An 18,172-nucleotide genomic window follows, 5' to 3' on the forward strand; every position below is an offset into this window, starting at 1 on the left:
AGTGAGGCGCTAATGGAGTTTCTGCTTGATCACATTCCTTTACTTTATAGACGGGTGAGGGTGATTCAATTCCAGCTGTAAACCCGACCCGAACTAAAGTCAAGGTCTAGTAACGCTAGATTAGATTCTTTATAGTATGGGGTGTAAGTCAGGGTAGAAGGAAGTGGAAAGGGAGTTAGTTGTGGACTCGGCGCTCCAAGAGCAAATTCCATGTTGAACTTAAACTGGATCAGGATTCTTAGAACGATCATCAGCAAAAGAGAGATCATCAGCTACTGCTGCGGAATCAACTCAACAATCGAATGCTGAGAGCAAGTTGATCTTTCGAGGCGTCAATGCCCCGTATCAAAGCTATGGTAGGTTTGGGTATTCAATTACGCATAAGCCATAAGTAGTTGCTAAGTGACTTGGCGAGTGTCATCCTATTGTGTTGTCGACCATAATTCCCTTCCCTGCTTTATGGATAGCTTGCTTGTAGTAAAGGGTAGTGCTTGGGCCGAATGAAAGTAAGCGTTGTTTGGTTACTGGCTTTTAAGCTCTTTTGATTACTCATATCTTGGGGTGCGAGTGTTGAGGTAAGAGAATAAACTGTTCGAGAATCCTAGTTAGAGTATTGGCTTAGAGAATGAATTGACCCTTACTTAATAGAGCTCTGTTGGGGGAGGCTTGACCTTTGCACCCATTGCTTAAAGAATATAGCGTTCAGAGATAAGAGTATAGAATTTATGAAAAACAAACTGAGCATTGCTTAAAAAACTCACATTAGAGCATCCCGAAACAATAACTCACGTTAGCGCCTCGAGAGTAAGCTAATGCACAAGGGCGAAGCAATAGAAGATTAGATGTTTTAGCGTAAGGTGCAGGAGATTAACAATCAGACGGAACTACACTCCTAATTAAAAACAAGAAAGACGGTGTTGTGAGTTGAGAAAGAAGTGTCATGCCAGGATGCGTTAAGGCGCTAAGAATTTAATGTGGTCTTAGATAAAGAAAAGAGTGCTACATTATAGAATGTCATAAAATACAAACATTTATATACATAATGGCAAGAATTCTAAGATAAGTCACACATAAGATAAGTAAAGTCCATATTAATAAGTAAATGAACCGTTAGCACTTTGTCTTGCAAGAGGAGAGCTCGTATTAGGAGTGAAGTGAAATAAGTTCCTGGCTTCATCGCCTGAAAGGAGAGGTCGAGTGCGAGGAGAGTCAGCTATAGTGAGCCGGAAAGTCAGCAGCAAACGAAGAAGCGGGAAGTGTAGTGTTGTTTGGGAAGAATCATTTCCTCCTGCGTTGTACTAAAGTAGAGGTTATTGATTAGCCTTCTTGCCTTGTTGACTTTGTTTATTATGTCCTTATGAAGCGAACTTCCTGTATTTTGATGTGATAGTGGAATCTGTCGGCGACTCAATTGCCTCTCTTATACCGCTACGTAGGTGCTCCGTGGGCCACTAAGAACATAGGTCTGGTCTGTAGACATGGTCTGATTGTCTTTAAATTAAACAAGCTTAGGTGAGTTCCAGTCTTCAGGTACTTAGGATAATTCCAAAAGTGGGTGGTATGGTGTCTCTTTACTAAATCTATACCCTGCCATGTGCTCGCTCCTTTGCTTTAATAAGACTATTTTCCACTGATGCGGGTGCTTACGTGAATTCAGAAGGTAGCGCCCAACTACTTATAATAAAGTCAGCAAAGAACCCCTCTCTTTTTAGTGTCAGCGGTAAAGAACCTTCTCTATACTTAAGTACACGGTAAGGAAACGGAACCGTCTCTTCTACTTAATTCTGTGGTAAAGAACCTGATCTCTAGTTAAGTACGGAAGCCCCTGTGCGCCCTTCCATTGCCTTCGCCCTTTCATCACCAATGTAGGCATCTGAATTGCCAGTTCTTCCAGTTCTAGGATCTAAAGCAGAAGAAAAGAAGGCAGAATAAAGATCTTCATCAGTATCATCAGCAGAATGGCAAGTTACTGTTCTTGTTGTTGTCGACTCGAATCCCAGTTCTGGAAATGGAATTGAGGCATCCCTACTAGTTGTATAAGTGAAGCACCGAACAATTATCCAAAACAAATATTATAAGTTAATATTTGCTTTTTGTATATATACATATACATATATACAAAAAGCAAATATTATATATATGAGTATTGCTATGGCTCGAATGCCACCCAATCCTATTTCTTATATGAGTATTTGACCAGTAAATCCAATGATATATAGATCTATTCGAAATGAATGATTTTAATATTTAATGTTCTAAATTTAAATTTATCATATTTATATAATAGGACATTAGAAACAATTATCCTCCACTGAAACTCTGTTCAATTAAGATCGCAAAATCATACAAATTTTATAAGATCATGTGCTGTCACTCAAATCTAGTTGACCACTTTATCCAATTATATATGTATTCCTTCAAAACTATTTATTTTTATATTTAATGCTCTAAATTTAAGTTTAGCATATATATATATATATATATAAAATTGTAAAACCAAAAAATTACATATGAATATATTATTATGATTGATGTTCATTAATTAACTAATAACATTCAGAATACTTAAATATCTTTTAAACTCATATCAATTAATATGATTTATAGTTAATTGTGGTTAATTTGAGATTTCTATGTGGATGTTAAATGGAAATAGTATGTGTGAAGTCAAAATAGGAAGGCCTGTTTGGGCCAATGACTTGGGCTGAAATCTTATCGTTACCCTAATTCCTTGCGTCGTCCAATTGATGGAATCATTGGCTCGATTCGCTGCAATTTTTGTCCGTACCCAAATTAACGAAGACGCCCCCAATCCGGCCCTGGAGGAGTCCGCTTGGAGGCCGACGGATCCCGCGGCGAGATGGCGGCTGCCAGCGGCGACGGGGAAGGCGAAATCCACGTGGTGGAGGTGGCGGAGGAGTCGTCGTCCGCCGACGAGATCTCCCCCCTCCTGGCGGTGGAGGGTGCCAATAACAAGCCCCCCAGAATGACCATCTTCTCCGTCTCCTGTCCCCGCAGGAAACCCCCCAAGGTTCGATCCTTTCACCACCTCTTCTAACTCCCCCTCTCTTCTTCTCTTCATTAGGGATTGGATCGTTTGGTTTGAGGTGTAGACGATGGTACATGACGATGACGACTCTTGATACTGTATCCAGTGAGCTGAGAACAGGGAATCGATTGATCTGGTGCTCTGCCATCACAGAAGTACAAACATCTATCCACGATCTTGATTCGAAGCGATAAAAATTTGCAGGAACCGACATGTAGCGTGACAGATCCAGAGATTGCTTTTCTTAATCAGATCGTTTCGTGGATATGGAGTGGGTCTAGACACTCTGGACTGCTATGCGTGGCGTCATCTTCAATTATCTATTTCGTAATGGATGTTTTGCCAGGCATTTTCCCAGGTTAGGTGGCTTCTTTCAACTCATATATGGTAGGCGTATTTAGAAGCTGTGCTTTCAAAGTATTTATGTATATGTGTTTATCCATGTGTCATTTTATTAATGACTAGAGACATCAGTGAACATTTTCAAAGCTATAGCTAGCTCTATGGGGGAATATTACCCTCTTGATCATCTTTCTTCTTTTTTGATTAGCCACTTTCAATAATTATGTAAACACTCATAAACATTGCAAATTTACATTATCCAATATAGTTGGCACCATATATATGAAAACATGACTTTTTTTCCATTCCTTCATGTGAAGCAGTGATGTAGTGATGCGAATGTTTTTCTTTCCAATGTTGCCATTTCTTTTCCCTAACTGAGAATGAAAAACTAGATATGTATAAAGCTAAATATGCAACCAGTGGTAGAAAGAACCTCATTGTTGAATTCCTTTGATACTTTTTGAAGGATAATACTATGCTGTGGATGGTCATCATGAGATGGCATGAGATGCGCCACGGTTGACACACTGGTTCATTTAGTCCACAACTAATTTGGTTGGATGGCAGCGACTGACTTCTGAGAAGTGTAGGGTGATACATATTTTGATGCTTCAAGTTGTTCTACTATGAGACTAGATTCTCTTTTTCTCATTCAAACTGCTGAAGGTTTTGTCTGCATGCTTTGTTGGTTTGTCTTAGGTAGTTCTTTCTTGACATGAATTTGATGCAACTTATTGACCTTGTTCTGAACCTCAAACGCTAAGTGACTTTTAGGTTGTCTGCTTCCATCTTTTCTTGCATTATACATATATATATATATATATATATATATATATATATATATATATATATATATATATATATATATATATATGTAACATTTTCTCAATATGTTTGATTGGAAAATTTTGACCTAGGGACATGCAAAACTACTGCCTTGATGTTAAAAGCATAATTTATTTTTCCATTGCACATGATGATTCATTGTTGCTTAGTTGTTCCCTTTCAATAAATGCTGTTTCAGGTCATATGCTGAGAACTCATCATAGAATATAGACTTTGTTGTAAGTTTCATAGCTAGAAGTGTTCACTTTTGAAGTAGTAGTCATGTGATTTACTATTTTTCTTTGTCTTATGTCATGGACAGTCAGATCAGCTCCAATATATCAGACTGTATTTACAAGATGTACAATACTCTTGATCATGTCACTTATGTGGTTGAAAAGAACTGGGCAACCACTCATACTACCAACACATGCAAGGAATGTACTAGTTCTGAGATCCTTAACTGGGTTTGTTTCATTGCTGAGCTTCATCTATAGGTTAGTGACACTTATATTTCCAGGTTTATACTCCTATGACTTGTCTCATCTGAAATATTACATGGTTAATAAATTTTCTTATGTATTTGTATATTTTCTCTAGTTTGTTTTGAGTTTTTTGGTCATAACTCTCTATCTTTTCTTAATTGTCAGGCTGCATGAATCTGTTGGATCTAGCTTTTCAACTTGCTTATCAATACACTGAACTGCAGTGATCTGCAAACCTAGTTAACATTGCAGAATAATTTTTCTTGTCTCATAGTTAGTGATTTAAAAAGCACTAGGCGCCAAGGTCCAAAAACACCAGAGACGCTAAAATATAAAAATATATAATATAATTAGTAAATATAATTATTTAAATAAAAATATGATATTAAATTAAGAAAATCTAAAGTACAAAGTCACAATGTCACATTAACAAAAAGTCTCAAAATTCAAAACAATAAAATTTTACATCAAAGTCATTTATCATAATCAATATTATTGTTGTTTTCAAACAAATCATCTTCATTAAGTTCGTCCTCTTTTTCTTGTCCTTCATCTTCATAAAAATATGTTTCATTCTCTATGTCTTCAACAATAGCAGGAGCCGAGCTTGATGCTATTGCACTAATTTTTCTCTACGTCATTTGTCTTGTATATGTTTGTAATTCTCCAACATTTGAAGCTTTTGCTATATCTCCCCATGTCAATCTATTATCTTCAAATACAAGCTCGTCTTCAGCATCTTGCAAGTTAGTACCCATTTCTCTCACCAACCACTCATTTGAATCATCAATATCTTATAATGAGATTGGATCAATTTTATTTCGTAAATCATGATGAGCCTTTAAAACTTGAGTATACTTTATGTAAATAAAATCATGTAATCGTTGATGTTTCAACCTATTTCTTCTCTTTGAGTGAATTTATTATGTCATATTATTTAAAAATATATTAATATGTCTATCTAAATAAATAAATAAATTAAAACAAAAATATTTTGTGATCCTTACATGGTCAAAGACACTCTAGTTTTGCTCATAACCCAAAGCACTATATGTTAAACAAAGTATTTTGATAGCAGATTGCTATAAGTACGGGGTGGAATTTCCAAATAGACTCTACCATTCAGTTGTAAAATTTATTGTTATTATTAGCAATAACATAGTAACATACTATAAATTAAATTAATTATATCAAATTATTAATACCAAGGGATGTAGTTGTTCTGAATCGAATTGCCATTGGAATTCCAAAAAGACATTCGATATTTTTAAATAGAGATAATTCACGAATAATCTTATCTTGCACTTCAAGGCTTGGAACTAATCTTGTAACGCACTGATATAACCCATCCAAAACTTCTGCATCAAACCTAACACATTTAATCTTATAAAATAATTCTGGGTTTAAATAATATCTTGTTGCATGTAAGGGACGATGAAGTTGGCAATTTTATTTTTCGTTAATGATTGTAAAAAATTTATCATATTTTTTTTCTTTTTCATTAAACGATCTTTTAATCATTTCCTTTGCTCTATCCATAGCCTCATAAATATATTCCATTATAGGCTTATTTTTATTATCCACCAATCGAAGGATTCGAACAAGAGAGCTCATTACCTTTAATATATAAACTACATGATTCCAAAAGGATGACATTAAGATGATATCAGTTGCCCTCTTGCCTTTTGCTTCTTTTGCCTATTTACTTGTCACCCATTTCTCAAAGGTAAACGTGTTTCTCAAGTTGTGTTTTTGACGATGCACGCTCTGTAATGTCAAGAATGAAGTAGCAAATCGGGTGACATCGTATCTCATCAATTCTTTGTTGTTTGTGAATTCTCTCATCATATTCAAAGCCCCAGCATGATTATAGAGAAATCCTACAACAAAGATTGTCATTTCTAAGGTTTTCTTGATATCAGGGATAAGGTTTTCTTGATATCAGGGATCTTTTCAATATCCTCCAACATTAAATCAATATAATATGCTGCATATGGAGTCCAATATAGGTGTTGTCTTTTTGTTTCAAGTAATTTACCTGAGACAAAGGAGAATAAAAATGTTAAGACTTAAGAGTTTAATACATTTAATTGAAGATAAAGTAATTAAAAAAATAAAAAAGATGAATACTAGCAGCTAATGCATAGTTGCTTCCATTAACAATTATGACTTGAACGACATTTTGTTCTCTAATTTTTTTTACGAACTTGTCAAGAAAATCATATATCTTGTCTCCAGATTTCACAAAAGATGAAGCATCTATTGACTTCACAAACATGATATCTAAAGAATAGTTAACTATAAAAGTAATTATACTCCTGCATCTCTTGTTGGTCTAAGCATCTGACATAATAGAGTAACTATGTGTTACCCATGATTCTTTATGATCCTTTAGTAAGTCATTTGTATAATTCAATTCTCTTTTTAATAATGGAACTCGTATTTTATAATAACTTGGAGATTTTAATCCCACACCATATCTTCCAATAGCTTCAATCATCTCCTTAAAAATGTCTAAATGAGTTGTACTAAGGGGAAGACCAGCCTGATAGAAGAAGCGAGCAATATGCTGAATTGTTCTTCCTCTTATTTCTTTATCACAAGCATCACTTATATTTGTTTGTCTTAATTTTGAGCCTCCTACTTGCCCTTGTTGTTTTTGTGATCCTTAAAACATATATAGATCCATTGATCTTTTTTTTTACGTTTCATAGTACTCATAACTTCTTTTCCTTTTTTGTAATGAACTTTTTTCCCACATGGGTTGACACTCGTAGAATAATCTTCTGTCCATCGATCAAGCGACAACGACGGCAGCGGCGAGCAGTGACAGTGGCAGCGGTAGCGGAGAGCAGTGACAGCGGAAAGAGGCAGCGACAACAAAGAGGAAATGTCGATGGCGGAATTGCGAGCAAGGTTAGGGTTGGTGAAGCTGCGAGGGAGGCTGATATCAGTGCTTTAATTGGTTCGATTGAACCAACTAACTCAAATGAGATCGAACCAGACCTAAAACGCTAGTTTGATCGCTTGATTTAACTCGGGCGCTCGCCCGAAGCGCTCGATGCCTGGGCTTGGGTGAGCGCCCAAGCGGCGCCTCTTTGAAGTGCGCCGTTTGGACATTAAACGAGGTGCTCGGGCCTCGCCTTGCCTCACTCGAGTGCCTTTTGAAATCACTGATCATATAGTATAGCCTTTTTTTAATTTTCTTTTACAACTTTTCTCGTCCCTGCTATCTTAAAGCTGCACTAGGTTTTTCTTCTAGCAACACTTCTTAGTCATTAAACTTGATATCATGGTTTTTTTTCTTTTTTCATTAGTACATGGAGATATTTAATTTCTAGCTAGATAATATGATTGTCAGAGAACATTTTCTTTCTTTATTGCTGGAAGCTGTTTAACAATATCTAAAAGTTCCATTTTCTTGATTAAGTGATTCGTGCTCTAGTATTCAGCATCCTTGCATATTTTGTGGTGTCAACTAGTTTGATGAATGAACTATTGACGACTTAGCATCAAACCATTCTCTAGTACACCCTACAATTTCACCTTTGTGGCTATGTCTTCAATTTTGTCAGTAATTTTTTTACCATAAATCAAGAACAGATCCTGTTGTATGAGTCCTCTTTTGTAAATTCTGATCTTCCATTATTAGACACAATGTGTTTCAACAGAGAAAGCTTCACTTCTGTATACTGTCATGTTTGTTGGCATGGGCAATAAATTGGTGCAGGACTAGATAATAATGTAGTTGGAACATCTTGTAGAGACTATTTTTGCTACCATAAGGGTAATAAATGCTTCAAAAATTTTGTTGGATTTTGCGAATCATAAGAGAAACTTAATTGCTGTTGATTTTTGTGAATATCCTAGATAGACATCTACTCTAAAGGCAAATCAATTGGTAAATCTACAGTATCCTGAGTTCTTGACAAACACAAAACAAGTATGCTGTATGCTTGACTTTAGAATCATTTTGAGGAGATTTTGTCCATTCAGATCCTCTAGGACATCTCAATGGTCTAAAGAGAGCTTAGTGAATATGGGGAGGCTGTACAAATATTTGCAACCATTACAGATTGCTTGATGATATAAACTGTTCATGCTAAATAATTCTTAAAAGATAATATGGCAAAATGGTCATCATGGGATCTTCATGACCGATGTGGACTAAAATTTTGTTTAGAGATAAATTCCAAGTGTTCAAATATTGGTTGGAGGTGGTGTCCACTCATTTATTATTTTCTTTTAATGCTACTAAGTGATGCTGGTGCGGATGTAGGTACCATACCAGTCCCACAAGATGTCAAAGAAAATGTTCAACTGAGTTAAACCTTGATACTGTATCCAATTAAAAAAAATGCAAAATAAGCAGTCTGAAGCAGCAAGCAATCTAGTCACTCTGTTGTAAAAATACCTATTCTTTAGCTAGTCAAGTATGCTGCTTTTTAAGATTCATCAGTGGCTTCTACTAAGTTGCTAGTTAATATAGAAATTGACTTGAATGGCAAGTGCTATGTCAGTACTGTTGAGATCTTTTGTCAATTTTTGCAAATTTATTTTTCCTCTTGTTGTTGACTTCATTTTTCTGTTTTCTTATGGTGTTTATCAATTTATACTAACTGAACGCTTGGTCCATAAGTTTTTGGTGTATTGACAAGTTCCTTCGATTTTTGTAAGCATTTACAGTCATAATCAGTATAACTATGAAATCTCTTATTTGCTAAAATTTGGTTTGCTGCTTCTGTTCAAGTTATTTTACTGCTAGCTTTTTAGGGCCTTCTAAGATAAGTGGATGACTTTTAATGTGTTACAAATTCATAAAGTTACACTGCTACTGTACCTCCTAGTAGCATGTTGACTATTGTTCTTAGCCTTTGGGATTTTATGGACTTTGGTGTGCACCTTTTGTTACATATTATATTTTTGTATTTCTTCCAGAAGTATTTTGAGGCAATCAGTACTCATATAAAGAAGCCCTGTTCCTTTTGGACTTGAAGCTCCTGGTGATAGATAAATGACCAAATTCAGCCTTTTCTTCTCTTTCAGTGTCCAAAATCTACCTGTATCCTATGCAGTTTTACTGAACTTTGCAACCCCAATAATGGCATCAATTGGAGCAATGATCATTTTACAGGAGAAGTTATCTCTTTCACATATTGGAGGTACAATTGGAAACAATGTCACTTCTGTTCATATATGCTCTTTTGTTTCTTAGGACATGGATAAAGTAGTTTCTGTGCTTCTGGGACTTACGGGGGTTGTTTGGTTGTTAGCCATATTCTCTAAATCATTTGTTGCAAATTGTCTTTTCCAGAGAACTTATGTATTACACAGTAAAGCATAACCTAAAAAATGATTTATGGGTCATGTTCTGGTTTTGCAAGCCAAGAGCAATAGAAGCAGGTTTGAATGAATTGAATCATATAATTACTTCATGAACATTAAACTGATCATAGCAATGCTGTCTTGATAAAGCTGCTGAAATAAAGAACAACTTTCACATTAGTTGATGAGTTGGAATTAGTTCACTAAGATGTTTTCAAAAGACCCTTTAGTTAAACTTTTCTTTGTTTGTGCTTCATGCTGTGTGCTATGTTTTCTGATAACGTCACCTAACTATGTTCAATTTTTTTGCTGAAATCTCTATAGGTATATATCAAACTATTACTCTAAGAATAGTCGAGTCTTTTGTCCATCCTTTGGTGATTGCCAAGTGGTCAAGGAATAAGTAGGGCCATTGAATTAGTGGATTGGCAGTGTGCAAAATTTTCCTTTATTTCCCTCCCCTTCTTTTTTTTCCTCCCCACTTGTTTTTACGTTGCCCATTCAATTTTCTTACTCTAGGAAAAGCCCCTGAAACCAATCTAGCTATTCACTCTTTCCTAAGGAATATATTCAATCTTGCAGATTGTGGACAGTATAGATATTTATTGTTTGATTCTCTGGTCTTTCACTTTTCTTTAACAATATGCACTCTCTGTTGCATTACTTTAACTAAAGCTGAAAGTTGATCTATGGCCTCATTACCAGTTATTTTTCTTTTAAAATCAGCATGCATTTTATGATTTCTTTCTTTCTTGTATATGTTAAATACCTGTTCTTGATACTATAGAATGGATTGATGATTGCGATGCTAGCCAGTGCCTAGGAAGTGTAAAGGTCAAGGTATGCTGTATTGTTAGTTTAAAAACCGGAATGGTCATCAACCCAGCTGAGCTTGTGGTCATTGAGTCACTGGTTGGACCACAGTGGGTCATACTCTTACCACATTCCAAAACTTGGCACAGAACTGCTTCCTCTCTCTCTCAACAAAAAAAAAGGGAGGTTTTCTTGTTTGATCTGGAGCGTTTCATTTTTCTTACTAATCTTGCTTCCATTAACTTGTTACCATGTCAGAATTCTGTTATTTTGACTCTTATACATTGAAGTTTTAGCATCTTCGGCAAAATTCTGTTATTTTGACTCTTAAAAAATAATGGGAAGTTGTTTTTGTCTGTTTGTACATCAGGTTTAACTTGCAGTTTTATTGGTCTCCTGTTGATTCTGCAACCTATTCTTCTTTCAAAAGGTATTATTTTTTATCGGATATTGTTGTATTCTTATGTGAGTGATATTCTTTACATTGCAAAATACTTGCTAATGAAGTATTAATGTTTGTATATCTTTCTCATAACTTTCTTTTTTTGACCTTTTCTCTTCGTTACTTATATAGTTTATCTCATTTTAGTGGTTCCTGTTATAATATGATCTCTTCTAGGGTATAGATTGTGTAAGAATGAGATTGCTTCTAGGGTATTTACTATTTATTCTATGTGAGAAGAATTATCTAAGGGCAAGTGTATGCGGTTGAATGCTATTGATAGCTAACGAGTTGGTTAAAGGCAGAAAGAAAGTGAGATTAGATTTATTATATTCTTGCTGTCCTCAAATATTTCTTCGGTTTAATAGAGGATCTGATTGTTGCTCATCAATGAGAGATATTGGATCAAGTTTAATTTGTGCCATAGCAATTCTAGTTACGGATTCATATGTGAAGCCTGGAACAACACTTGAATTGTGGTTGTCATGCCTTTTTATCTTGACCTGACAAGAGGCCTACCATTATCCTCTAAAACTGTTACATGAAGTTTAGTTTAAGTGACCTATCTGTAGATTTCCACACTAAGCTGATCCACATTGTGATTAGTATGTTCTTGCAAACCATCTGCCCTACAAATTGAGTTTACCAAGAACATTTATGCTTAGACTTGAAAGTAATATCAAAACCAAACCTCTTTTAGTATTTTGGTTGTTCTTGTTACATCATGTTTCTTCCATTAATTGGAAACCATCTTCATTTGCTACCGACCTACCTTAGTTTGGGCAATTAGTCCATTCTATTCAGCTATTGTTCTATGTTTCTACATCTACCATCTGGATAAAATAATATTTTTAATGCTTTGCTTTTATTACATCATACTGTAACTACGCCTAGTAGAAAAGAAGGATTGCCTTTATTTTTCTTCTGCAAATTTTGATGTTTAACATATGCAGGGAGTTTGACTGAGACTTTTCAGATGGACAATGTTGTCACTGATAGAGGAAAGGATGTTATTTTCTCTATTTTTGTTGGTATATTTTCAACAATTCTGGGTGGAGTTAGCTACTGTCTCATACGTGCTGGTGCCATGGCATCTGATCAACCTGTGTATGTATTCGGCCTGATAATATTTAGAGTTTCAAGTGCTCATTAATCTTTATGTTTAATGCATTTTTTATTTTTATTTTTATATCTGAAGCATTAATCAACTACAATATTTGAGTGTCGCTTAGTGCACATATTTGCATGAAAGAATTTGCTGTCTTGTGAATGAATGTTAACTTCTTGCAAGGACCTTCAATGAAGGAAAGAAATGATTCAATATTAAATCAGATACACAAGTGGTTTTATGCAGCCTATGTGTTTTTGGTAATGTTGCAAGCAAAATAATGAGCAAAAGAGAAAACATGCAAGTAGAAAAAGAAAATAATGCTAGTCAATGTTAATTTCCTGACCTAAACACTTGTGTTTATAATTAAATACAAGTGTTGGAACTTGGAAATTGGAAAATAGCAGGTAGAGTCAAGGATTGTTGTGCCGATCAACAGTGATTGAAGTATACCATGCTAAAATCTAGAAATACATCAATACATGCCATAGGTTGAGTCTCTGACATATGGCCAGGCCAATTTTTGTCCTGTGTACTTAACAAAATTGTATTATGCTAGAAAGTTACAATTTCTCCCATGTTACAGTATGATAATCCTTTGGTTTAACTACAACAAAGTAAGAAACTTGCATTAGTTATGTTCTGTAAATTGCTAACCTGATAGTAATCCATTTCATAGACACCTTAAGAGAGTTTCATAGCTGAAGTCAAATAATTCTAATTTGTAAACTATTCACAATCTGATCTTACAAAGATTATCCATACCGCATTGATATGGAAGCATCAAGGGAAAAAAATCTGTATTTGTTCATGATCCTTTATGGAAAATCTAATAAAAAGAACTTGTTTGTTACTTTCAGTTGTTCGCTGACATTGTCACAACATGGTCTGATGGGATAATCTGAATCACTGACCCAAAACGGTTATGCCCAAGTTAACAGTATTATACCTATCAAACTCTTTATGAGTCAAATCAAATATTTACTCACAACCAATGTGGAACTAAACTGGGGTATTATAGACAATGCTCCATGAATAAACAGGTTTTAAATGCGAAGTATTTTAACAAGTTTCCTAAGTTTTTTTTTTTTCCTTTTTAAAGGAATCTCTTGAATAAAACATCATGCTATGAATTTTAGCCCTATAATCAGCTAACTAATTAGAGATGTTCTGGTTTTCCCTGTACTTGTGCTTCCTTTGGTTTCATCCTCATTGCTACTAGTAAACAGCCATGTGATATGTTGATCCTATGTGATGGGATTCAGATATACTTCCTCTTGTAAATCTCCATACCAGTGGGCACCAATTATCTAAATTATAGGTGCCAAAGTTGGTAGGACAAGTGAAAATAACTTTGTGTGAATACTAAATACCCAAAAGTAAATACTCTTCTATTCTCTGCAATATTAGAGGATTTTGTTGTCATGGTTATGAATCCATGTTCATATTTCGTAAATTGAAATTTTACATCCTCTACATTGTTCTATTTCTTTGCCAGAAGATTAGTTTTTTGCGAAAATGTTTTCATATCCAAATTTTTTGCTCTTTGTGGGCCATATGATTGAGCTGAATGTACACTATCACATCATTTTGATGCTTGATGCAACATAGAAAAACTTTTACATGTTAAAGCAATGATGCATTTGTGACCCAGAAATTTGTTCGTATTGATTTAATGTTGATGCAACATTTTTTCACTAAATTAATATTATGCAAAATTTTGTTGCATTTCATGACCTTAAATATAATAATGTGTGGCAAATGTTATGTCTAACTGTATCTTGCCACCTTGAGGAAAAGCCCCTAACTGTTTACATCAAGCACTGCTGCCCACAAGAATGTGAAGAAAGGGAAATGAAAACAAGCTTACTAACATATATAATTTAGAAATATGGTGTCACTTGCATGAGGACTACACATATTACCTTGAGCAACCATTCCTTGTAACTTTTGTGATGTGGTTGGGTCTCAAAGTGTGAGACTGGGTCTGGTCTAACTCAAAAGACCTTTTCAAATGTCACTTAGAGATGGTCTGATGGTTTTAGATAATGTATGCTTTGCATAATAATCCTAGTCCTGTGTCCCACCACTAAATACTGCCAGATATAGGCTGTACATAATGGCATTCAAATCTTTGATTTTATTTATTTTGTCCTTTTTGCATTTCCAATCAACTAGGTATTAGTTACCTTCTTAACACTGTCATTGTGATGTTTAATCTATTCATTGTTACTGTTACATTGGGCCATAGATTGTGAAACTTAACCCAAATGAAAATTAGTTACAATGTACTGCATTTGAATGAAATGATCATTCTTGATAAAATTCATCACACTTGTCACAGGTATACAGTTTTTTCATTTGCGATACTTGCTTGTCCTCTCTCAGCCATATGCATTTTGATATTTCAGGTATAGACAGCAAATATTTTCTGCTTTTAGAATACTAGTCATTGTACTATATTTTAATTAAAAACACCTGCTGTTTGGTTTCCACGTTTGAGCAATATAGTTAACTAGTACTTTGTTGAGAGTTATGAAGTAATGATGCACAATAAATGATTTTCAATTGGTGTTGATGTTTTGGTGTTCTATATAATAGGTCAACTGCATGACTTACGCTTCATTCTTTGTGATCTGTTTACTTTGTTTTTTGGTTATACATTTAAGCTAATCATTTTTGAGTTAAAAGTTTGAATATTTCAGGATTTATCCTAGCCCTGAAATAAACTGGTTATCTTGCAACGTCTGAATTATCTGCCTACCGTGTCCTTACTGCACAGGAGTGCTTTTCTCCCCATACACATAACTCGGAACTTCATTCTGTTGATTCATGAGTTTTAATAGATGCTACCTAATTCTGAAAGCTCAGCTTGGCTGATTGTGACTGGCTTTAGGTAAGTGGTTGCTGAATAGGCATAGCAAAGGGCAGACCACCAGTTGATTATCATTAGTTAACTTAATACTTCAACAAGCTTTTGATTCTTCCATTTTTATTTGCAGAATTTTTTAAATTATTTAATAACTTGCTGATGAAAAGTCCTTTCAAAATATTTAACGATTTATAATGAACATGTAAGCAAAAGAATAATCAGCAACGAAATGGATTACATTCTCAACATGTAATTTTTGTGTTAGATAAAATTAGATCAAAGGGGAGTGCTGAACTTCATTGTGGTCCATAATGATGGAATTGTGGTGGAGTTCTAGTCTTGATGAAGGAGCTTCAGGGTTCACTCAAAACTAATTTTTAATATCTTCTTCCATTTAAGCACTAGATACAAGGAGATTATTGTGCTCCATGCACACACAGGCAGTCGAGCACATACAGGTTGATAATTTCTGTACATATTTACATGTGATAGTCAACATAAAGCATGTCTCACTGTCTTGAGGCATGTTCATCGTCCTGCCGGTAAACCTGGTGCACAGAGAATCATTCTCAGAAAACTTTGCACAACTTTTATCTTCTGCTGTGCTAGAATGCCACTGTACAACCAGGTTGTGAAATCTAATCTATGTTTGCTGATATACTATTTAATGAGTTAGTAAGGTGCACAGAGAGTCATTCTCAGAAAACTTTGCACAACTTTTATCTTCTGCTGTGCTAGACTACCACTGTACAACCAGGTGGAGAAATCTAAGCTATTTTTGCTGATATACTATTTAATGAGTTAGTAAGGTGCACAGAGAATCATTCTCAGAAAACTTTGCACAACTTTTTATCTTCTGCTGTGCTAGACTGCCATTGTACAACCAGGTGGAGAAATCTAAGCTATTTTTGCTGATATACTATTTAATGAGTTAGTATCTTTCTAGTTAGTTTTTTTTCTTATATATTCACTTCAGTGCTTCCTATAAGCATGTTCTACCTACCTGATTAGCAGGCTTGTTAACCCAACATATTAGTTACTAATTGTACTTTCTTTCTAATTATCCTCCAATCACAGGAATTTGTTCTTCCTAATCTTTTCACTTTTCTTCTGATGATGGTGCTAGGTGTATTAGCATTCTACGCTGAGGTATGAGCTATGATTTCTGGGTCAAGTTCTGTTTCTCATGCATTTTGAGATTTTCTTTTCTTCTTTCTTTTTGGAAGTTCAGATACATCCTTGAATTGATCTCCATATAAGCAACAGCAAAAGGAGATACAGTCTGATAGTATTCAATATTTCACAGATCCTTTTGGCACGTGGACTTCAGCTCGAGAGGATTGCCAAAGTCACAAACATTCAGTACATAAAGGTTATCATCTGCTGTACTTTGTAGTTATTGGAGAAGAATTTTGACTTTTGATATATGGTCATATCTGGATGATGCGTAGTCTTGTATATATATACACATAAGTTAACTCACACTCCAAATGAAACTTGATTCCAATTTAGTATGCACAATAAATAGTGGTAGTAAGCTGGCATTTAGATGTATGATTTTTTCTACCACATTAGACAATGACAAGACAAAGCCAGTAATATCTTATTCGCTTATTAATAAACTACTTACATTGTTCGTTTTGGTTAGGACTCATACAATTGGCTCAATTTATGATTTGTAATTGATTAATATCTCAGTTTATTATACTGTTTCGGAAGTTGGATTGACTTTGTAAAGTTGTAAGTTATCAGAGGTCAACAACACTTTCTTTGTTTCCCTTAGCCTGTCTCTTTGAACCGTTATATAAGTATCTATCAGTTAAGAAACTTAGGAAGGATGATCACACATCTGCAGCAAGTTGGCCTCTTTTTTTTCTTTTTAACGCTTCCTCTTCAACCATAAGGTTGTTTTTCTTCCAGAAGCAAAGATGCAAAAAAATATGGTATGCTATATGGAAATCTTGAAACATGTGTTGACCTTTCGGTCCTCTAGTTTCCTAGTCCCTCTCAACAACTGGAACACTGATCTACATCTCCATCTACTCTGTTTACATTAAGTTGGATCACACAACACTTCCTACCACTTACATTGCTTTGATCTATTTTCAGTGAGCCTCCCCTGCTAGTATTGGAACCAGGGGTGAAGTGAATATTTAGGTTTAGGAGGCACAACACTAAACTGATGTCCTGTTAAAAAAGAAGTAATTCAGAAGTTTCAGTCTATGTTGGACGGAGCTTCTTACTAATTAGAGAATGGAGGTGATTGAAACAATAATCACTTGATGTCAAGAGTTGGTGACTAATTTCTTATCTCAACTATTGAGCAGTAATCCTGCTCATGATTCATGATACAGTGGTATAAATGCCAACTGGCCAACAGTAATTTGTGCCAAACTTAAAGGAAGTTGAATGTTTTGATTTGCTTTTTTTTTTAATTGATGTATCTAATAAAAATTACAATTTCTCAAGTTTTATTCTCCTTGAAATGAGTTTTGAGTATCTCAAATTCAGGTGCTCTTATGGCAGCTGTGGAGCATGACCTTCTTGGGTGCTGCTCCATCATCTTATAAACTCATTGGATGTTTGCTCATTTTAGCATCGGTCTGCGGCACTGCTTATATGGGACCCGAGAAAGAAAACGAATGATTGAGGCTGCGTCAATTTAGAAGTTCAGTCGAATCTCTGTAATCAACCATTCTTCTCATACTGAAGCCTTCAAATATATATGCTGGTCTAAGATGTGTTTGATGCATCATCTTATAGGAATGCTTAGCAAGGCGCAAGATGCAGTGTTTATATATATATATATATATATATATATATATATATATATATATATATATATATATATATCCTGCTTCCGCCAAACGGTCACTGAGTTTACAGGTACTGCTTATCCAAATTACTT

At 34.9% G+C, this 18,172-nt stretch overlaps 1 protein-coding gene across 2 annotated transcripts; it reads left to right on the top strand.

Moving 5' to 3' along the window:
- The first annotated feature begins 2,738 nt into the window (after nt 1-2,738).
- On the top strand, nt 2,739-18,016 carry LOC103973731 (uncharacterized). Of its 2 annotated transcripts, none has more exons than XM_009388375.3 (10): nt 2,739-3,031; nt 3,254-3,407; nt 4,542-4,716; nt 9,751-9,866; nt 11,213-11,272; nt 12,238-12,391; nt 14,737-14,803; nt 16,342-16,413; nt 16,571-16,636; nt 17,776-18,016. In XM_009388375.3, the coding sequence occupies exons 1-10, from the start codon at nt 2,861-2,863 to the stop codon at nt 17,908-17,910; spliced, it is 1,170 nt and encodes a 389-aa protein (XP_009386650.2). In that variant the 5' UTR covers nt 2,739-2,860; the 3' UTR covers nt 17,911-18,016. The 2 variants fall into 2 exon arrangements, with proteins under 2 accessions (XP_009386650.2, XP_064973492.1); XM_065117420.1 differs by having other exon boundaries at nt 2,742-3,031; nt 17,791-18,016.
- Nucleotides 18,017-18,172: the final 156 nt, after the last annotated feature.

Source organism: Musa acuminata, chromosome BXJ2-7 (assembly GCF_036884655.1).
Source record: "Musa acuminata AAA Group cultivar baxijiao chromosome BXJ2-7, Cavendish_Baxijiao_AAA, whole genome shotgun sequence".
Classification (NCBI taxonomy): Eukaryota; Viridiplantae; Streptophyta; class Magnoliopsida; order Zingiberales; family Musaceae; genus Musa; species Musa acuminata.

Excerpts from the sequence above, each read along its gene's own strand:
- LOC103973731 (XM_009388375.3), top strand. The coding sequence starts at position 2,861 with ATGGCGGCTGCCAGCGGCGACGGGGAAGGCGAAATCCACGTGGTGGAG. Across the intron at positions 4,717-9,750 it reads TTGCTGAGCTTCATCTATAG|TGTCCAAAATCTACCTGTAT; the intron begins GTTAGTGACACT and ends CTTCTCTTTCAG. Across the intron at positions 16,414-16,570 it reads TATTAGCATTCTACGCTGAG|ATCCTTTTGGCACGTGGACT; the intron begins GTATGAGCTATG and ends AATATTTCACAG.